General features: G+C 51.1%; 1 protein-coding gene across 1 annotated transcript in view; it reads right to left on the bottom strand.

The window, feature by feature from the left end:
• The window catches only part of DMPK (dystrophia myotonica protein kinase), a 65,924-nt gene that overhangs the window by 688 nt on the left and 43,151 nt on the right, over positions 1-22,085 (bottom strand). The window contains exons 7-14 of the mRNA XM_015410492.1: positions 18,561-18,761; positions 16,580-16,828; positions 12,525-12,610; positions 9,030-9,138; positions 7,612-7,754; positions 5,227-5,324; positions 4,264-4,325; positions 1,182-1,258 (exon numbers count right to left, since the gene is read on the bottom strand). Of these exons, the coding sequence (XP_015265978.1) occupies positions 1,182-1,258; positions 4,264-4,325; positions 5,227-5,324; positions 7,612-7,754; positions 9,030-9,138; positions 12,525-12,610; positions 16,580-16,828; positions 18,561-18,761 (1,025 nt within the window). The remainder of the gene's footprint in view (positions 1-1,181; positions 1,259-4,263; positions 4,326-5,226; positions 5,325-7,611; positions 7,755-9,029; positions 9,139-12,524; positions 12,611-16,579; positions 16,829-18,560; positions 18,762-22,085) is intronic.

The raw sequence follows: 22,085 nt of genomic DNA, 5'->3' as shown, positions 1-22,085 counted from the left end.
CGGGGACAAAGCTCAAGGGTCCCCCCCCCCACATTCGTTTCCTTTGAGAGTGCGGATCAAGGATTTTTGGCCGCATTGACAGGGCCGAATCACCTACACCCAGTGGAGGGTGACTAAGAGGAGACAGCGGCATAGTGGGTACCTGGGTCAACAGGAGGCTTTTAGCAGGGGCGAGAGACCTACAGACCTGGCTGGCCTGGTCTTGTCAGATCTCGGAAGCTAAGCAGGGTCGGCCCTGGTTGGTACTTGGATGGGGAACCACCAAGGAAAGCCCAGGGTTGCTACGCAGAGGCAGGCAAGGGCCAACTGCCTCTGTTCGTCGCCAGACTGGCCCGATCTCGTCAGATCTCAGAAGCTAAGCAGGGTTGGCCCTGATTGGTACTTGGATGGGAGACCACCAAGGAAGTCTGGGGTTGCTACGCAGAGGCAGGCAAGGGCAAAAAACCACCTCTTGTTTGTCTCTGCCCTGACCTGAATGGCCCAAACTAGCCAATCTCATCCGACCTCAGAACCTAAGCAGGGTCGGCCCTGGTTAGTATTTGGATGGGAGACCCACCAAGGAAGTCCAGGGTCGCTACGCAGAGGCAGGCAATGGCCAACCACCTCTGTTCGTCTCTTGTCTTGAAAACCGTACGAGGTCACCCAAAGTCAGTTGTGACTCGAAGGCGATTTCTACCACCGAGATACCCATAGCTGCCTCATTACTAAGTTGGAACCCTGGCTGGCAACCCGAGGAGGTTGCCTGCTGCATCTCTGCCTGATTTGCTGTTCTGGTTTGCTTCCTGGCGATTGGACCCTGCTGGGGACAGCTAGCTGCCTCGTTACTAAGTCGGAACCGTGGCCAGTTCAGCGCAGTCACTCGCCAAATCTGTGCCATATATGTATATATATAAAAAAGGGTCCTCCGAGCCTCATTATGCACATATGTGCAACCCAAGGAGTTTGCCTGCTGCATCTCTGCCTGATTTGCTGTTTTGGTTTGCCTCCTGGCGATTGCACCCTGCTGGGGACAGCTAGCGTCGCCCCCCCCCGGTCTCTGAATGGGGTGAGCCTGTTGTCCTAGAGCTGCTGACGGGGGAAGGAAAGGACTGAAAAGGGGCGGCATGAGTCCCAGCCAAAGCAAGCGCTGACTCCGAGTGGGCGGGACCAGAGAAAAGAGGGGGTGCACACAGCTGACATACCCTCGAAAAGAGGAGCAAGTGCCGGTACAGAGGTACCACAAGCGGGTATTCACAGAGCCGAGATGCCATGGAGCCGCCTTGCTGGAAAGACAAAGCAGAGGTCAGCAAGACGAGAGTGCTAGGCGGGGGGTGGGGAGAAGCACAAGACAAATGCGTGTGCCCCGGGGGCCCACCGGGAATGCTCTTTCCTGCCAACTGGCGCGGGGATTTTATATCCAACCCTCCGCTTTTACGGGACAAGATTCTAGTCCCCTCTGCTAAAGAGACCATTCCGCTCTCCTTCCTTCCCAGTCTTCTGTTCCCACCTGTCACTTTGGTTTGTAAGGCAAGGGTCCCCAAGGCGGTGCCCGTGGGCGCCATCGCACCCACCGACACCTTTCCTGGTGCCCACCAAGGAAAGTGAGTAAGGCCAGGCGGGGCTCCTGCCCAGCAGGGCTTCCGACTGGCCACTGGAGAGCTGATTGGCTGTGCAAATTAAAATAACACCAGTTAGGACAGGGCCCCCCCCCGCCCAGAAAGTTTGATGAGTACAGTGGAGCTTGCAGCAAAAGAGGTGGGGGTGAGAAGCTCAAACGTCTTTTAAAACGTCTCCCTGTTGTCTAGCCATTTATACTGAAGGAGGAGGCCTCCCCAATCCCAGCTCCAGTTCTGCTTTTGCTTCCTCTCCCCCCCTCCCCCCCCCAGTGGGGCCTGGAGTAGCTCCCTGTGGCAGCCATTTCAAAAGGTATTGGGGGAAATTAAACCCGTTTGATTTTTTTTTCCCTTTTGGATTTTTCTGCAGACTATGGCGTCCCCTGAGTCTATAGAAAGCCCTGTTAGGGGCAGAGTATGCCCTCTGTGGAAATAAGTATCCGCACGCAGAGGGGACTGTTGAGAATTAGTTACATAAGATTGTTCTGGCATCAACTGCCCCATTATTGGTTTTATACTCTCACTCCTCTTTCCCAGTGTATTTTTTAAAGATTAGTCCTCTTGTCCCCTGCTCATGAGCTTCCTGTGTGTGTGTGTGGCTCCGCCTCCTGTGGTGGCCATTTTGTGGTTGGGCCCACCGCCCTGTGTCAGAATTCCAAAGGTGCCCCAAGCTCACAAAAGTTAGGGACCCCCAGTCTTAACTACAGGAATGTGAAGTAATCGGGAAATGGGAATTTTAAAAGCAAAGTTACTTGGAGACGTTAAAATGTTATGCAGTCTGCCTGATTTATTTAAATTGCATAATTGCCAGGGGGGGGAGTTGGTACAGAATTCCCAGAGCCTTGTATGACGGACGTTTTCTGCCAGGAGAAAAGCCCATTCTAAGTGAGGAAGGCCCGATCCTGTCAGATCTTAGAAGCCAAGCAGGGTCGGCCGTGGTTGGTACCTGGATGGGAGACCACCAAGGAAGTCCAGGGTTCCTACGCAGAGGCAGGCAGTGGTGAACCCTCCTCAGTTTGCCCTTGCCCTGCCCTGGATGGCCCAGGCGAGCCCGGTCTCATCAGATTTCAGAAGCTAAACAAGGCCGACCCCAGTCAGTATTTAGACGGGAGACCCACCAAGGAAGCCCAGGGTTGCTACGCAGAGGAAGGCAGGCAACGGCAAACCACCTCTGTCAGCCCTGACCTGGATGGCCCAGGCGAGCCCGGTCTCATCAGATTTCAGAAGCTAAACAAGGCCGGCCCCAGTCAGTATTTAGACGGGAGACCCACCAAGGAAGCCCAGGGTTGCTACGCAGAGGAAGGCAGGCAACGGCAAACCACCTCTGTCAGCCCTGACCTGGATGGCCCAGGTGAGCCTGTTTTCATCAGATTTCAGAAGCTAAACAGGGCCAGCCCCAGCCAGTACTTAGATGGGAGACCCACCAAGGAAGCCCAGGGTTGCTACGCAGAGGAAGGCAGGCAATGGCAAACCACCTCTGTCAGCCCTGACCTGGATGGCCCAGGCGAGCCTGTTTTCATCAGATTTCAGAAGCTAAACAAGGCTGGCCCCAGTCAGTACTTAGACGGGAGACCCACCAAGGAAGCCCAGGGTTGCTAGGTAGAGGAAGGCAATGGCAAACCACCTCTGTCAGCCCTGACCTGGATGGCCCAGGTGAGCCTGTTTTCATCAGATTTCAGATGCTAAACAAGGCCGGCCCCGGTCAGTATTTAGATGGGAGACCCACCAAGGAAGCCCAGGGTTGCTATGCAGAGGAAGGCAACAGCAAACCACCTCTGTCTGCCCTGACCTGGATGGCCCAGGCGAGCCTGTTTTCATCAGATCTCAGAAGCTAAACAGGGCCAGCCCCGGTCAGTACTTAGATGGGAGACCCACCAAGGAAGCCCAGGGTTGCTACGCAGAGGAAGGCAGGCAACGGCAAACCACCTCTGTCAGCCCTGACCTGGATGGCCCAGGCGAGCCTGTTTTCATCAGATTTCAGAAGCTAAACAAGGCTGGCCCCAGTCAGTACTTAGACGGGAGACCCACCAAGGAAGCCCAGGGTTGCTAGGTAGAGGAAGGCAATGGCAAACCACCTCTGTCAGCCCTGACCTGGATGGCCCAGGTGAGCCTGTTTTCATCAGATTTCAGATGCTAAACAAGGCCGGCCCCGGTCAGTATTTAGATGGGAGACCCACCAAGGAAGCCCAGGGTTGCTATGCAGAGGAAGGCAACAGCAAACCACCTCTGTCTGCCCTGACCTGGATGGCCCAGGCGAGCCTGTTTTCATCAGATCTGAGAAGCTAAACAGGGCCAGCCCCGGTCAGTACTTAGATGAGAGACCCACCAAGAAAGCCCAGGGTTGCTACACAGAGGAAGGCAGGCAACGGCAAACCACCTCTGTCTGCCCTGACCTGGATGGCCCAGGCGAGCCTGTTTTCATCAGATTTCAGAAGCTAAACAAGGCCAGCCCCGGTCAGTACTTAGACGGGAGACCCACCAAGGAGGCCCAGGGTCGCTACGCAGAGGCAGGCAACGGCCAGCCACCTTTGAACATCTCTTGCCTTGAAAGCCCAATGGGGTTGCCTTAAGTCAGGGGAGTCACCCAGCCTGCCTTCCTCCTTGTCTCTTAGGGGAGCCCTACCCCTACCCTGTGTGTGTGTCCCCCCCGCCCCCGCAGACTCAGGCTTACGTCAGCGGGGCGCTCCAGGCAGCACAAGAATGGGTGGGGGCGAGGGTTCCACCCCAGAGCAGCTGCAAGGAAAAGAGACATGTAGGACCAGTTTTCCTTTGAGGGAGGGGCGGGGGGAGGGACAAGACACACGTCTCCAAAGCATGCAGGGATCAGCGGCACACGTCACCCCCGCAGTTGCAGGAAGCCAAGAAAGCACCGCTCTGCGTCATGCTGCGACCGCCGCATGCGATGCGACTCTGGAAGGGAGAGCTCCCCTCTCTCCGACGCCTGCCACGTTTCCCACGTGAGATCACGGCTCATCTAGACTGGCTAAATGTCATATAAATAGAACACGGTGTTTTATTTTCATATTGGCAACTTATGAGGGGGGGAGGGAAGGCGGCATGGCATAGCCCGACTTTGTCAGATCTGGGAAGCTGGGCAGGGTCGGTACTTGGAGGGGAGACCACCAAGGAAGGCTCTGCAGAGGAAGGCGACGGCCAACCACCTCTGCTTCTCCCTTGCCTGGAAAGCCCCTTGCTGGGGTGGCCAGAAGTTGGGAGCTCAGCTGAATCAGGACTTGGACGGGAGACCACCAAGGAAGGCTCTGCAGAGGAAGGCAATGGCCAACCACCTCTGCCTCTCCCTTGCCTCGAAAGCTCCTTGCTGGGGTGGCCATAAGTTGGGAGCTAAGCAGGGTCAGTACTTGGAGGGGAGACCACCAAGGAAGGCTCTGCAGGGGAAGACAATGGCCAACCACCTCTGCTTCTCGTCTGGTTTTCATCGCTCCACTGAGCCACCTGCCATCTCGAACCCAAAAGGTGGGCCCAACACTCTTTAACTCTTTACAAAACTCTCTTCCAAACTGGGGAGGAAGGGGAGGAACGCCACAAAGGGAGGGGAGGGGGGCCGAGAAGAAAAGCACACGCCGAGAGGGAGGGAGGCGGATGGGTGCGGGGGGGCCCCCGGGAGGACACTTGCCTTCCTCGCCCACTCGTTTCATCCCTTCGATCTGCTCCTCCAGACGTTTGATCTGAACTTCCAGTTCCAAGTTGCGGCTCTCGGCTTCCTTCAGTTGGCTACGGGGGAGCGGACAAAGACGGTCAGTCTCGGCCAGGAAAGGAGAAGGGGGAATTTCCCCCCCCCCCGCCACCAGCACTGCTTCTTTGCTCTCTCGAGATGACAGGGAAACAGCCGTGGTCCCAGGTCCACACGGGAGCCTAAATCTTTGCTCCAAACTGTAGAAGCACAGCCTTAGAAAGCCACTGGGGGGAGATTCTTGGGCACGGGTTTTGTGGAACCCGGGGTGCTACTTTCAGAGGTGCTACTTTCAGGGGTGCTACTTTCAGAGGGCCGGCCTGTCGGGCTGTAGTAGATCGGCTAGATGGCTCCAGTCGAGCACCTTAGAGTGGCCTCTTTTACAGGGGCAGGAGCCTTCGAGTCAAAGTTCCCTTTGTCGCCGTCATATGGAGGACTGAGACGTAGCCTCCGTGCGCGAAGGCGAAACTGATATCATCCCCACGCTGCTGCTAACGATAAAGCGATTTACTTGACAGTTTCAGCTGATTGGTTAATCTTAATCGGCGAGGCTGCAAATTTAATGCCCGTTTGTTCATTTTGGGAAGCCGTATTGACTCTGGCATGTTAAGGGGATGGGAAAACACACATTAAAGATGGCCTCTCCTTCTAGACATGAATGCTTGGCTAATTCCAATATACCCTCCCCTGCCCGACGGGAGGGGGGATGTGGCTCAGTGGCAGAGCCTCTGCTTGGCATGCAGAAGGTCCCAGGTTCAATCCCAAGCATCTCCAGTTAAAAGGATCAGGCAGGAGGTGATGTGAAAGACCTCTGCCTGAGACCCTGGAGAGCCATGAAGTGGGGTTGTGGCTCAGTGGCAGAGCCTCTGCTTGGCATGCAGAAGGTCCCAGGTTCAATCCCAAGCATCTCCAGTTAAAAGGATCAGGCAGGAGGTGATGTGAAAGACCTCTGCCTGAGACCCTGGAGAGCCATGAAGTGGGGTTGTGGCTCAGTGGCAGAGCCTCTGCTTGGCATGCAGAAGGTCCCAGGTTCAATCCCAAGCATCTCCAGTTAAAAGGATCAGGCAGGAGGTGATGTGAAAGACCTCTGCCTGAGACCCTGGAGAGCCATGAAGTGGGGTTGTGGCTCAGTGGCAGAGCCTCTGCTTGGCATGCAGAAGGTCCCAGGTTCAATCCCAAGCATCTCCAGTTAAAAGGATCAGGCAGGAGGTGATGTGAAAGACCTCTGCCTGAGACCCTGGAGAGCTGCTGCCAGTCTGAGTAGACAATACGGACTTTGATGGTCTGATTCAGTATAAGGCAGCTTCATGTTCCTTCCAGTATCAAGAAGGCTTCCGTGACATTGTGAGCTTGGCAATTTGCAGTCATTTAAATTTGACTGACTGAGTAAATACTTAAATCAGTTTAATGCCGCCAGAGTTCTCTTTCTGGACTGCTTTCCTCGGAAGTGTACAACCGATGCACCTACTTTCAGCTGTGTGACGTGCCATGCTTCCTCTAAGCCGTGGAGTCTTGTGAGCAAAAATTCTACATAGTGAGCTGCTGGCATTAAAGTTGTGAGCAGGTGATTTGGCTACTGCATGAATTAGTTTGCTCTGGAGCCATCCTACCTGAGCTGAGACAAAAATGTGCGAGCCGGAGGCTAAAAAACTGTGAGCTGGCTCACACTCACTCAGCTTAGAGGGAACACCGGTGACATGGTGGCGGTCTGGACCAGTGTTCCCTCTAAGCTGAGTTAGTGTGCCAGCTCACAGTTTTTTAGCCTCCGGCTCGCACATTTTTGTCTCAGCTCAGGTAGGATGGCTCCAGAGCAAACTAATTCATGCAGTAGCCAAATCACCTGCTCACAACTTTAATGCTGGTAGTTCACAAAGTAGAATTTTTGCTCACAAGATTCCACAGCTTAGAGGGAACATTGGTCTGGACTGGCGGGGGGTGGAGCAGGGTGAAACCCAAAAGACCTTCGGCCCACTCCAGACTGGTGACGGTCAAGCATCCACACCGCTCCTCGGCCATCGGTCAGAGGCTGCAGATGGGGAAAAGGTCCCAGATGGGCCTCCCCACCTTTCATAGAATGTTAGAGTTGGAAGGGACCTTGCAGGTCATCTAGCCCAACCCCTTGCCCTCTGCAGGAGCAGAGCCGAGAGACAGCCCTACATACTTACAACGTACCCGAAAGAGGGTCATCCAGCCTCCGCTTGAAAACGTCCAGCGAAGGAGCCTCCACCCCCTCCCGGGGCAGACTGTCCCACTCCTCAACCACTCTGACAGTCAGGAAGTTTCTCCTGATCTTTAGCCGGTATCGACTCCCTTGTCGTTCCCCTTTACCTGGCAAAGGTCTGGTTGGCCGCCTTGACCACGGTGAGCTCCTGGCACAGCATCTCCCGGCTCCTCAGCTCTTCCTTGAGCGCCGTCTGCAGCTCCAGAAACACGGCCAGGTCCAGCTTCTGCCCGTCTGGGAGTCTGCACGCCTGGCAGGGAAGTGGAAGTCGTCAGAGGTCCCCCGGCCTTTTTAAAATCCGAGAGCGCCTTCTGGATTCCAAGAAAGGGTGAAGAGCGCCACCCCAAAATGGCTGCCGCAGGGGGTGGAGCCAAATGCAAAGTGGCTGCCTCCGGAGGCGGAGTCAAACAGAATCCCTCCCTCCTCACATCTCCCGGGAAGAAGGAAATCCTGAAGGTGTAATGGAGCCAGTTCTCAGCTGCTGCAGGTTCATCATTTCTGCCAGCCTAAGCAACAATTCTGATCACAAGCCAGCAGGTGGGAGGGGATGACTTCCATAGTCAAGAAAGCGAACACTTAGGCAGGAAAAACTCTCATAAAGGAGACCAGTTTTATGACACAGAAGGGATCCTAGAGGTCACCTACTCCACCCCCTTGCTCCGGGCAGGAATTCGTCAACTGGAGCACCCCACTCTGCTTAAAGGAGCCTTTTAAAAATGTTTAAAAATGATTGAAAAAAGCATTTACTGGAAAAATTCCTGTGGGGCTGTGCCTTTAAGAGAGCCAGTTTGGTGTCGTGGTTAAGTGCGCGGACTCTAATCTGGGAGAACCTGGTTTGATTCCCCACTCCTCCACTTGCACCTGGCTGGATGGCCTTGGGCAAGCCGGGAGGGGATAAATCCAGTCTCCTCCTCCTCCTCCTCCTCCTCCTCCTCCTCCTCCTCCTCTTCTTCTTCTTCTTCTTCTTCTTCTTCTTCTTCGAAATGGGGCAGAGCTCCCAAAAGCCCCACCGTAGCTGCGGGCCTGAGCCACACAGGGACTAAAGAAAGCCCGATGGCTTGCCAATCTTCCTCATCCTCCAGTGGGAAAACCTTCCATTTGAATGAGGGCAGCCGATAACAGCAGCCCCTGCCTTACAACAGCCCCACCCGCTTTCTTGGTGGGTGCCAAGGGAAGTATTGGAGGGTGCCCACGGGCGCCATGTTGGGGAGTCCTGGGGTAGTCAAAGGCCAGAGAGTGTAGCAAGAGCTGAACCCCTTTGCCATAGGGGATCTCCTCTAGAGACCCAACCAATGTTCCCTCTATGCTCTGGAGTCTTGTGAGCAAAAATTCTACTTTGTGAGCTACTGGCATTAAAGTTGTGAGCGAGCGATTTGGCTACTGCATACATTAGTCAGCTCTGGAGCCCTCCCTTCCTGAGCGAGGACAAAAATGTGTGAGCCAGAGGCTAAAAAACTGTGAGCTAGCTCACACTAACTCAGCTTAGAGGGAACACTGTACCCAACCCCTCCTCTTCCCCACCTACCAGCTCCTCGGGGGGGTCTTTGGGCGTCTGCTCTCCGGACAGCGTTCTCCGAGTAGAGTCGATCTCCATGCTGATCTCATCGCAGCCCCTTTCCTCTGGCTCATCCTGTCTAAGAAAGAGGGAGATTCTCACAGACCCCATCACCGGAGCGAGGGGAACACGTTCGGACCGCAGTTTTGGCCTCCTCTATGGCAGGGCTGAACGGAAGGTAAACGGCAGTCCATTGGTGGACTCCTGGTCAATTCCTAGTAGGCTGCCAGAGCTGCCAATGGTGGGTGGGGTTCTTGCCGAAAAGGCGGGGCTGGGCGTGGTCTGATTTGACTCCTTATGTACTTAAGCATCAGGGCAAACACAAGCTGGAGCTACGGGCAAAGCGTAGTTCATAGAATGTTAAGAGTTGGAAGGGACCTTCCAGGTCATCTAGTCCAACCCCCTGCACTCTGCAGGAGCATAGCCGAAAGATAGCCCTGCAACATACCCAAAAGATGGCCGTCCGGCCCCCCGCTTGAAAACGTCCAGCGAAGGAGCCTCCACCACCTCCCGAGGCAGTCCGTTCCACTGCTCAACCACTCCTACAGTTAGGAGGTTTCTCCTGATCTTTAGCCGGTATCAACTCCCTTATAATTCCCACCCGTTAGATCTAGTCTTGCAATCCGGAGTAAGAGAGAATAGATCCGCTCCATCTTCTACCTAACAGCCCTTCAGATATTTGAAGACTGCAATCCTGTCCCCTCTTTCCCAGGCTAAACAGACCCAACTCTCTCAGCCTTTCCTCGTAAGACTTGGATTCCAACCCTCTCACCATCCCGGTTGTCCTCTCGGTTAGTGTAGTTCCCCGATTCTTATTTATTTACGTCCTACTTTAAAAGAGAACCTGGGGCCACGTAACAAAAAAAGAAGAAAGTAGCTTCAAATAGATAAAAATAATTAACCAAAATCAAAACAGGCTGACCAGTCCCTGCGAGAGAGAGGCAGGCTACAAATGGCGTAAACGCAGGGCTCTTTCTGTAGCAGGGACTCCTTTGCATATTAGGCGACACACCCCTAATGTAGCCAGTCCTCCAAGAGCTTACCTTAGCCCCTGTAAGAAGAGCTCTGTAACCTCTTGGAGGATTGGCTACATTAGGGGTGTGTCGCCTGAGATGCAAAGGATTTCCTGCTACAAAAAGAGCCCTGCAAATAAATTAAAAAGCAAAGAACAGTCAAATCCCAGGCACTTAAAATCCCTTCCTGTCTGCCTTCAAAATCCCGGAAGCCTCAGCGCTGGCCACAGCAAAGAGCCGTGAAAAAACCCACAAATAAATGGTGTTTGTCTTTTGGTTCTGAACCGAAAAATGTTTTTAAGCAGGGCGCCTTTTTGGGGGGGAAAAGGAGAAGAGGAGAGAAGATTGGATTTATACCCCGCCCTTCACTACCCAAAGGTGTCTCAGAGCGGCTTACAAACTCCTTTCCCTCCCCCTCCCCACAACAGACACCCTGTGAGGTGGGTGGGGCTGAGAGAGCTCTGACAGAAATGGCTCTTTTTCAAGAACAGCTCTTATCAGAACTACGGCTTGCCCAAGGTCATCCAGCCAGGTGCAAGTGGAGGAGTGGGGAATCAAACCCGGTTCTCCCGGATTAGAGTCCGCGCACTTAACCACTACACCAGACTGGCTCTCAAGAGAAAAGAGGTGCCAGAACTCTCAAGAGGGAAATGATGCTTTCAGTCTACATACTGACACTCACGCACTTTTAAACGTTTTAAAAACAATTTTGTCAACGAGGCTCCGGAACTCCGTTCTGGCGCACCCCCCCCCCCGAAAAAAGGCCCTGTTTTTAAGTACCGTTGTGAGCGGCTCTGAAGCACGAGGAACAGTGCGATAGAAACGCTTTAATCTCCCTTATAAATAAAAGCCGAATGGTGGTGGCACTTCTCTAGAACATTCCACACGCTCCAAAATCAGTTCGCTCTCTGATCTGTCATTCAGAGGGTCTCCCTATCCACTGGCTGCTTTGCCTGAGTCCTGCCTCCAACATTCTAAACAGTTTGCAGTTCCTCCCCCCCCCATAGCCAGTCAGAACACAGGTTATTTGCATATGCAGCCTCATTGGCCTCTGCCTCGGAACACAGAGGTCATTTGCATATGTGACTTGATTGGCTTTTGCCTCTAACATTCTAAACAGATTTGCTGTTCTGAGGTAAAATGCGTCCAATCTCCAGGTGAGGGCTGGAGATCACTCAAAATTACAACTGTTCTTTAGGTAGCAGAGATCAGTTCCCCTGGAGAAAATGGTGGGCTCTGTATCCTTATATGCTGCTGAGGTGGCCCCCGTATGACAGCCAATGTGACGTAGCAGTCAGGGCTTCAGAGCATGGGAGAGGCTGCAGGTGTGTGGGGGGTGGAAAGCTGAAGAGTGAGGGGGAAATAAAGGTAGGTTGATGATTGGCTGGGGAGGACATAGGGTTGCCAACTCCAGGTGGGAAATTCCTGGAGATGTGAGGGATGGAGTCTGGAGAGGGTGAGGTTTCAGGAGGCGTGGGACCTCGGACAGGTACAAAGCCATAGACTCCACCCTCCAAACCAACCATTCCCTTCTGGGGAACCATCATTGCCAATCCAGGTGAGGGCTGGAGATCACTCAAAATCACAACTGTTCTTTAGGTCGCAGAGATCAGTTCCTCTGGAGAAAATGGTGGACTCAATGTCATTATACCCTGCTGAGGTCGCCACAGCAAATTGACACTGAGTGTCCAAGGCCGGGGCACCCGCCCAGAGCCTCTTTTCGTTGTATTTATTTCCACAACGGGCATTTTTCCTAGTATATAAATAAAAGAAGAGAGTTTCTTCCTCCCCAATGGAAGAAACAAAATCTAAAGCAAGACTTGGCTGCATTTTCCGCACTGCGCGGCTTCCCCCCCTCCTTACCTCCTCACATTTATACTGCAAGCTCACTGGGGCAGGGACCTGCTTTGCTCGAAGTAACTCAGCTCGTACAACGAGGCCACTGTATCCTGAGACACGCCACCCTCTTGTGTTTCATTTTGGCAAACGACTGCCTTCCCCTCCCACCGGCCACGCCTAACAGCACTGATCCGATCGTCCCAACGTGACGCTTGCCCGGAGACGTCCATCCATGCCTCCAAAACCCCAGCAACTGCCTCTGGATTCTTGGGGACACACGTTCCCTGCGTGTGATTATTAAGTGATGATGGGAAGGCACTCTGCATGTGCACAGAGCTGTCCCCCTCTCTGGAGAGCCTGCAGGCGTGGAGGAAACAGCCCAGGAAATACGTGCCAAGAACCCGTTCAGCATTCTGGGATACGCAATCTACTTCTGACACTAATAATTCATTATCTTAGGGTATTGTGTGTAGAACAGCCAGGAGATCTTAAGATCATCTGGAAGCCAGAAGTTCTTTTAGCATTATGCACCACTAGGTGGCGAGCGAGACTTCCGACACTGCTGCCGGGGTTCCCGGAGGATGCGTCGCCTGGCACCTGAAGGGCTTCTTACTTCACTGCCGTGTAGGTGTAGGAGTATCCCACGAAGGGCAGGTGCACCCCGAGCGGAGACTCCTCGATCACGTCTGACAGGGTTTCCTAGGAAAGGGGGATACAAGGACACAGAATGGGGGGAACCGTTCTACCTGGAGGAGGAGGAGGCAGGATATCGAATAGTCTAATTCTCATAATCTCTAATTCTCATAATCTCCAATAGTCTAATTCTCATAATCTCCAATAGTCTAATTCTCATAATATCTAATTAGTAATCTCTAATACTCTAATAGTCTAATTCTCATAATATCTAATAGTCTAATTCTCATAATCTCAGATTCTCATAATCTCTAATGCTCTAATTATCATAATCTCTAATAGTCTAACAATCTCTTAGTCTAATTCTCATAATCTCAGATTCTCATAATCTCTAATAATTTCTAATACTCTGATTAATTCTCATAATATCTAATAGTCTCATAATCTCTAATAGTCTAATAATCTCTAATAGTCTAACAATCTCTAATAGTCTCTCATCATCTCGAATAGTCTAGTAATCTCTAATACTCTTATAGTCTAATTCTCATAATCTCTAATTGTCTCATCCTCATAATCTCAGATTCTCATCTTTAATAATTTCTAATACTCTAATAGTCTAATTCTCATAATAGTCTAATAATCTCTAATAGTCTAATAACCTCTAATAGTCTAATTCTCATAATCTCTAATCTAGTAATCTCTAATACTCTAATAGTCTAATTCTCATAGTCTGTAATAGTCTAATTCTCAAAATCTCTAATTCTCTAATAGTCTAACAGTTCAATTCTTGTGTAATTATGTAATTAATTAACTTTTATTGTTTTAAATCTATTGTCTGGTATTTGTGGTTGTAACCCATCCTGAGCCTTGCTGTGCCAGGGAGGGAACCCATCTGTCTATCGACCAATAAAAATAAGGCACCTCTGTCGGCACAGTTGCCAGCTTTTCAACTCGGCAGGGCTCTTGTGCCTCCAAGAGTCGCCCAACAGACAAAGCAGAGCCCAGCCTCAACCCCTCTCTGTTTGGCAGGCAGGGGGGACTACGGCGGTTGCATTTCCCCGTCACGGAGCTCTCGAAGGCACAGATACCCTGCTAGAAAAAAAGGAAGGCAGCAACCCGGCTGCAGGGTCCACAGGCTGTGGCAACCCTCCCCGCTTCCCTGACGAGGGCCGGCACTGGTCAGAACACTGCGACGGTTCCCCAACCTTTCCGCCCAGTCAATGAAATCGTCCCAGCAAGCCTCTGAGTGTTCTGAACAGCGGACCCCTGATCTGAACAGTGCCGGACGTTCTGTGACATTTACAGGTCTGCGGGGAAGACCTATAACAGTTGACAGCCATGGTGGAAGCCCTAAGCCGTTGGTCCCTGCGACTACCGCCCATCCTAGTTTCCCCTAACTGAAGCAGACCTCTAGAATTAAAGCAAGAACTGGAATTTGCTAGAATTCTTTTATAATTCTAATTGTTCACATGTTATGTTCTATGTAAGGCACTGTTCATTTAAATATAAAATGAAAATCAGTAAGGCTATCACGGTTTTCTCTTTTGGTACATATGTTTCTGTGATTCTCTCTCTGTTTTGTGTGTAAAGTTGTGTATAACGTGAGCCAGTTTGGTGTCGTGGTTAAGTGCGCGGACTCTAATCTGGGAGGACCAGGTTTGATTCCCCCACACCTCCACTTGCACCTGGCTGGATGACCTTGGGCAAGCCGTAGCTCTGATAAGAGCTGTTCTCGAAAAAGAGCAGTTTCTGCCAGAGCTCTCTCAGCCCCGCCTACCTCCCAGGGTGTCCTGTTGTAGGGAGGGGAAGGGAAAGGAGTTTGTAAGCCACTCAGAGACGCCTTTGGGTAGTGAAGGGCGGGGTATAAATCTAATCTCTTCTTTTTTCAAACTGCTTTTTGGGGACCCCCTGAGACGACTCAGAAGCTTATCTGGGGGGCTCAGCGAGAAGATCAGTAGCGGCAGATGAGCTTCAAAGTAAGGCAGCTCGCCTGCGGAGCTTCCCGTGCAGCCCAAGGTGACTTTTACCCCAAATACTAGAACTCGAGGGCATCCAATGAAGCTGATGGGCAGTAGGTTCAGGGCAGAGAGAAGGAACGACTGATTTACCCAACAAGGGATCAAACTATGGAATTCGCTGCCAGAGGATACAGAGAACACCACGGGCATAGGCTGCTTTAAAAGGGGATAAGACAGATTCATGGAGGATAGGTCTACTAGTGGCTGTTAGGCATGGTGACTAAATGGAACCTCCATGTTTAGAGGCAGTCAACCTCTGAGTCTCAGTGGTTAGGAGGCAACATCAGGGGAAAACCTTGGCCTCTATGCCCTCTAGGGGAAGTGGTTGGTGTGAGACAGGATGCTGGACTAGATGGAGCCTCACTGGTCTGATCCAGCAGGACTCTTCTGAGGTTCTTAGGAAGGCCTCTCTGCCCTGTTGTTGGCCCTCCAGGGGAACTGGTTGGCCACAGTGTGAGACAGGATGCTGGACTAGATGGACCCTCACTGGTCTGATCCAGCAGGGCTCTTCTGATGTTCCTACACGCTCTGTTTGAGCCTGCCAGTTTCCCATGCGAACAGAAAAAGTGCTCCCAGAATGTGGTCCCAAAGTCTTCTGCAGTGCACTGGTTATCCACTTGTTTGCATGTGAAACAGGAAACTACCTTATACTGAATAAGTCCCTCGGTCCATCACAGTCAGTATGGTCTACTCAGACTGGCAGTGGCTCTCCAGGGTCTCAGGCAGAGGTCTTTCACATCACCTACTGCTTTGTCTTTTTGGCTTGGAGATGCCAGGGATTGAACCTGGGACCTTCTACATGCCAGGCAGATGCTCTACCACTGAGCCACGGCCCCTTCCTTTCCCAGTTCTCCCTCCCTTTGTTTTCTACTCACACCAGTTCTGAGAGGTAGATTAAGGTGAGATCCAAGGGCGCCCACCAAGCTTCAAGGCTGAGGCAGGATTTGAACCCAGGTCTCCAAAGCCGTAGCCGTGATACCCTAATCCAGGGAGAGCCACATGTGGCTCTTTCACACATATTGTGCGGCTCCTGGCAGGGCAGCTGGGGAAGTGAAGGGGAGCCATACCTTTTCTCCCTCCCTCCCGTCCCCCTCCCTCCCGTCGATTTGCTTTCTTGGTTCTCTCTCTCTCTCCACCTCTTTCATTCTTTCTTTCCACCTTTCCACCTCTCTCCCTTTTTCTCTCTCTCTCAGACAGATAAATATCATTAGCAAACAAATATCATTGGACAAATAAATTTCATTATCAACAGGGCTATTTTTGGGCAGGAACGCACAGGAACGGAGTTCCGGCTGGCTCCTGAGTTGGCCACGCCCAGCAGGAACTCATTAGCATAATAGGCCACACCCAATAGCAGGAACTCATTAGGATTGGCTACATTCGGGGTGTGTGGCCTAACATGCAAAGGAGTTCCTGCTACAAAAAAAGCCCTGGGTTTTGACAACAAACAAGGTAAACAGAATAAGAAGGGAAAGGTGGGTGTGGCTGGATGGCCACACTTCTGGTAACATGGGGGTGTGGCCTAATATGCTAATGAGTGGTGCAATCGGGTGTGGCCTAATATGCTAATGAGTTCCTGCTGTTGGGTGTGGCCTATTATGCTAATGAGTTCCTGCTGGGCTTTTTCTCCAAAAAGAGCCCTGGATAAATATCATTAGCAAACAATATCATTGAACAAATAAATTTCATTATCAATATCTGTTTTTACCCCTTCTGTTTTCATTTTAGCAGTCTCATTTAATGTTGATAAAGCAAATTTTGCATTTTTTAAAATAAAAAACATGTGTGTCCTATTTGTCCATGTCTTGCGGCTCTCAAACATCCGATGTTTATTCTGTGCAGCTCTTATGTTGAACAAGTTTGGCCCACCCCTGCCCTAATCCTTTCCAAGGAGATGAAAGGTTGGAAAACCGTCGCTGTGTACAAGTCCCCCGAGTCGGCATCGGACAGGCGAAGGGACAAAAGGAGGGGGGGGGGGAGAAGAACAAAAAAGGTCACGTACCCCTCCCCCGCTCACCATGTCAGTGAGACAGTCGTCCACCACGTCGAAGTTGCACGTGTCCGTGGCGTTGGCGAATTCAGGCGCGAAGGGCGGCGTGCAGCTCCGCAGCTTCTCCCAGTCCACGCCCGCAAAGAAGGGGTGCTCCTGGAAGTCCCGTATGCCGTTCCGCCCCAGCCGGGCCTCTCGAGGACAGACCAGGCCTTCGATTAAGGCCCGGGCTTCTTGCGGGACGTCGGGTGCGGAGAGCGGGAACTGGAAGTGCTCCTTGGGGAGTGAAAACGAAATGCGGTGAAGCGCACGACAGGCTCCGTGTACACACACACACACATACATAGAGGGGTCATTTCCTGCAGGAGCGCACAGGAGCGGAGCTTCGGCAGTAAAGAGCCCAGGGGCTGGGCACATGCAACAAGCCCCGCCCCCTGCTCCCAGCAGCCCTCAATCAGAACAAGAAGCAACCAGGTAAGTTGCAGAGCTCCCCCCGGCCCCCCGGTCCAAAACAGTCCAGTGGCACCTTTAAGACCAAGTTTTAAGACCCGCCCCCTGCTCCCAGCAGCCCTCAGTCAGGCCATGAGGAGCAAGAAGCAGCCAGGTAAGTTGCAGAGCCCCCCCCCCCGGCCCGCCTTCAGGTACAAGCTCTCCCTCCTCTGCGAGGACAGATCTGCGCGTCCCCCCCCCCCACAATAGCTAGCAATCCAAAAGAGTCCAGTGGAGCCTGAGCGGTGGGCGTCGCCTTCTGACACACTTCCAGTGATGTCAGGGGTTGTGGTGTATGCAAATGAGTTATGCTAATGAGTTATGCCAATGAGCTCCTGCACCTCTTTTTCTACGAAATGACCCCTGTATATATATATTGCAGTGCTGTTTGGACCTGGTAGAAACCGTCTGTGTCAACTGTAGGTGGGAATTCACCTGATAAGATTTCCCTCTGGACAGAAGCCTCGCATGTCAGGGAAAACATTCTAGCCAGCCCGCTTCCGCATTGTCATTTTTGTCACTCACTTGTCCCAATTGCTTCAGGGTTCCCCCCCCAATGCGTTTTGCTCTCTCTAGTAGTCCCAGAGGGAGCAAAACACGTGTGGAAAAGCGGGGGGGGGGGGGGACGGGACACCCAAAGCGAGAGGGACGAAAGAATGACCAAAATGGCAGTGTGGGAGTAGCCTGAGATTCCCTTCCGATTGAGAGCCAATTTGGGGTAGTGTTTAGGAGGGCGGATTCTAATCTGGGAGAACCAGGTTTGATTCCCCACTCTTCCTCCACGTGCAGGTGCAGGTGCCGGTGTGACCTTGGGTCAGTCACAAGTTCTCTCGGAGCTGTTCTCTCAAGGGCAGTCCTCGAAAGAGCTCTCTCAGCCTTCACCTACCTCACAAGGTGGGGGTATAAATCCAATCTTTCTTCTTCTTCTTCTTCTTCTTCTTCTTCTTCTTCTTCTTCTTCTTCTTCTTCTTCTTCTTCTTCTTCTTCTTCTTCTTCTTCTTCTTCTTCTTCTTCTGGTGGGGTATAAATCCAATCTTTCTTCTTCTTCCTCCTCCTCCTCCTCCTGTGCAGTCGGATTCGACTGGCTTTCGAGCAAAGGAAACCTTTACCTTTTACTATGTTGCCTTTCTAGTTGGGGATGCTTTTAACTATTATCGTAAGCCGCCTTGAACCAAGAGGACAGCCAGGGTGTAAATTTTTTGATAAATAAATTTCAACAGCACTATTTAAAACCAACGAAGCAAAGCCCCAGTTCCTCCCCCCCCCCCAGCCCTGCAGGTTGTACAAAAGAGCTATGAAAGAATGCTGGACTATTGTTCAGAGAGACAACTGGAGAAAATGTAAATGTGTCTCTTTTGAGCACAAAAAGAGAAACATGCCTCCAGAACAGGGCGCACCAGATATCCAGGAACTGAGAAACACCAGCATGAGTGTTATTCAAGGCACCGTGTCTGCAGAGAGAGAGAGACCTTGAAACTCCCTCTGGAAAACTCCCACCACCACCCCATCACTCACGTACTTTGAAATGGATGATCTTGCCGTAAGTCTCCACGACCGAGTCGGCGAAGAAGGGCGTGTGACCGAAGAACATCTCGTAGGCAAACACCCCCATGGACCACCAGTCGCACTCCGTGCCATAGGAATGAGCTTCGTCTTCGACCGCCTGCAGGATCTCAGGGGAGAGGTAATCCGGAGTGCCCACCGCCACCGTCGAACAGACCTGGGGCCAGAAGAACGGGGACACAGAAAGAGTGCCTGTGAGATTCCTGTTAGGGAAGTACCCATTTTAAAAAAAACAACAACAACCAAAACTCTTCTTTGTTGAGGAGTGAAAAAAGAGGCAGCGACTAGTATTGGGCTTCAGTTTGTTGTTGTTGTTGTTCAGTCGCACAGTCGAGTCCAACTCTTCGCGACCCCATGGACCAGATCACGCCAGGCCTTCCTGTCTTCCGCCGTCCTCTGAAGTTGGCTCAACTTCATGTTCGTTGCATCTATGACACTGTCTAACCATCTCATCCTTTGCCGTCCCCGTCTTCTTTGACCTTCAATCTTTCCCAGCATCAGGGTCTTCTTCTCCAGTGAGTGCTCCCTTCTCATTGGGTGGCCAAAGTATTTGAGCTTCAGTTTCATTATCTGGCCTTCCAGGGAACAGTCAGGGTTGATTTCTTTTAGGATTAACTGATTTGATCTTCTTGCAGTCCAAGGGACTCTCAAGAGTCTTCTCCAGCACCATAAAACTGAAGAGTGACCCTGACCATATTAATGATTCTTAATTTATAAGTCTAAAAACTTAAGTTTAAAAGTTTAGAATGCCAATTTATTTTATGATTCGGGCATCTTTTGTATGGTCAAATCTAGCTTGTGACAACTTGAGTTAGGCCTGACATAGCCACGACTATCTATTTTATAATTTCTTTTGGATTGTATTATTGGTAAATGCTTCTAATATTGTATGCCAATAAAAGATATTTGAATTTGAGTCTTCTCCAGCACCATAGTTCAAAAGAATCTATTCTTCGGCACTCGGCCTTCCTTATAGTCCAACTCTCGCAGCCATACATGACTACCGGGAATACCATTGCTTTGGCCATGCGGACTTTTGTTGGCAGGGTGATGTCTCTACTTTTTATCATGCTGTTGAGGTTCGCCATCGCTTTCCTCCGAAGGAGCATGGCTGCTGTCACAGTCTGCGGTGATCTGGGATCCCAGGAACGTGAAGTCTGTAACTACTTCCATGACTTCCCCTTCTATTTGGCAAAAATACTTCAGACCCAAACCTAAATTTCCACTTTAGGGGCCAAATTGCAGAGTACAGGAGACACAGGACTGCTGTCTGGAATAGCATCCCTGTGTCACATTCAATGCTTCCTCCTGCCTCAAATGGCATCCCTGCGTCACATTCAATGCTCCCTGTAAGCTGTGGAGTCTTGGGTGAAAAAATTCTACTTTGTGAGCTGCTGGCATTAAAGTTGTGAGCAAGCGATTTGGCTGCTGCATAATTAGTTTGCTCTGGAGCCCTCCTCCCTGAGCTAAAACAAAAATCTGCGAGCCGGAGGCTAAAAAAGTGTGAGCTAGCTCCCACTAACTCAGCTTAGAGGGAACACTGGCTCACATTCTCTCCTCTGTGGTTTCGCCTATCCTGCGATGTGCACCCATGACTCTCCACCAATGACAGCCAATTAAATGCTTCTGATTGGAAGGCTGGGGATACAGGGATATTTGGTTAACAGAACAGAGTTTTGCCCAGTCACAGAAGCGTGATCCTGAGTGCAGTTAATAAAGCTGCCAAGAAGTATATTGCAAAAAAGGTACTTACATAAGAACATAAGAGAAGCCAATGTTGGATCAGGCCAATGGCCCATCCAGTCCAACTCTCTGTCACACCGTGGCCAAAAATACCAGGTGCCATCAGGAAGTCCACCAGTGGGGCCAGGACACTAGAAGCCCTCCCACTGTTGCTCCCCTCCAAGCACCAAGAAGACAGAGCATCACTTGCCCCAGAGCCCCTATCTATACCTTGCGGCTAATAGCCACTGATGGACCTCTGCTCTATATGCTTATCTAATTCCCTTTTGAAGCCGTCCATGCTTGTAGCCGCCACCACTTCCTGTGGCAGTGAATTCCAAGTGTTAATCACTCTTTGGGTGAAGAAGGACTTCCTTTTATTCATTCTAACCCAACCGCTCAGCAATTTCATGGAGTGCCCACGAGTTCTTGTATTGTGAGAAAGGGAGAAAAGGACTTCTTTCTCGACCTGCTCTATCCCATGCATAATCTTATAAACCTCGATCATGTCACCCTCTCAGCCGTCGTTTCTCCAAGCTAAAGAGCCCCAAGCGCCTTAACCTTTCCTCATACATTTCTTTCTCTCCACATTTATTCAAGTAGATCCAGTTCACATTCACGCTGCTGGACATACGCCAGTGTAATATCAAATCGACCACGAGAGGGAGCAAAACATATGGAAAACAGAAACGCACACACACACCCCAGAAGAAACAGGGGCCGATTCCGCACAATCACTTGCCCCGGTGTCACCCCCGATAATATCTGCGGAAGTTGATCAGTTCCCCACATGATGGTCCGGATCGGCAATTGACCCGAATCTAATGGCGTTTCCCCCCGGATTTTCCGTCTCCGCTATTTTCAGGATCTTTTTTTTTACTACAGGGTTGGAGTCGGGGTGTCTCAAGTGGTTAAGACGCTGAACTGCAGGCTGCGGAAGGTCAGTAGTTCAGCGGTTCAAGACCCAGGTGCCGCAAGAGAGGGTGAGCTCCCGTCTCTAGTTCCAGCTCCTGCCAACCTAGCAGTTCGAAAGCAAGAAATTGCAAGTAGATAAATAGGGACCACTTCGGTGGGAAGGTAACAGCGTTCTGTGCGCCTCGGTGTTTAGTCATGCCGGCCACATGACCATGGAAATGTCTTCGGACAGCGCTGGCTCTTCGGCTTTGAAACGGAGATGAGCACCGCAACCCTAGAGTCGGATTCGACTGGCTTTCGAGCAAGGGAACCTTTACCTTTACCTTTACCTGGAGTCGGGGCATTCTAGTTTTATTGGCATACAATATTAGAAGCATTTCCCAATAATACAATCCAAAAGAAATTATAAAATAGATAGTCGTGGCTATGTCTGGCCTAACTCAAGTTGTCACAAGCTAGATTTGACCACACAAAAGATGCCTGAATCATAAAATAAATTGGCATTCTAAACTTTTAAACTTAAGTTTTTAGACTTATAAATTAAGAATCATTATTATGATCAGGGTCATTCTTCCGTTTTATAAAACCATGGAGAAACTTAGCGGTCAGTTCAATGATCTCCAGATCTTGTGAAGCAAGGAGAAATTGTACCTTGATTCTATCCGATTGGCCTGCTACCAACCTAAGGGGGGCTTCTATAAACTCCACTTGAATGTCATTTCACAATTTACTCTTCAATCGCGGCTGTCCTCTCTCCACCCCTTTAACACCCCTCCACTTTCCCCCTCCCCTTCCCGCCTCCTCGTCCACCCTACTGCCTTCCAGCCTCTGTTCAATTGTTCTG

Source organism: Gekko japonicus, unplaced genomic scaffold, assembly GCF_001447785.1.
Source record: "Gekko japonicus isolate JY-2015 unplaced genomic scaffold, Gekko_japonicus_V1.1 scaffold2354, whole genome shotgun sequence".
Classification (NCBI taxonomy): domain Eukaryota; kingdom Metazoa; phylum Chordata; class Lepidosauria; order Squamata; family Gekkonidae; genus Gekko; species Gekko japonicus.
This window is presented reverse-complemented; position numbering and strand designations above follow the sequence as displayed.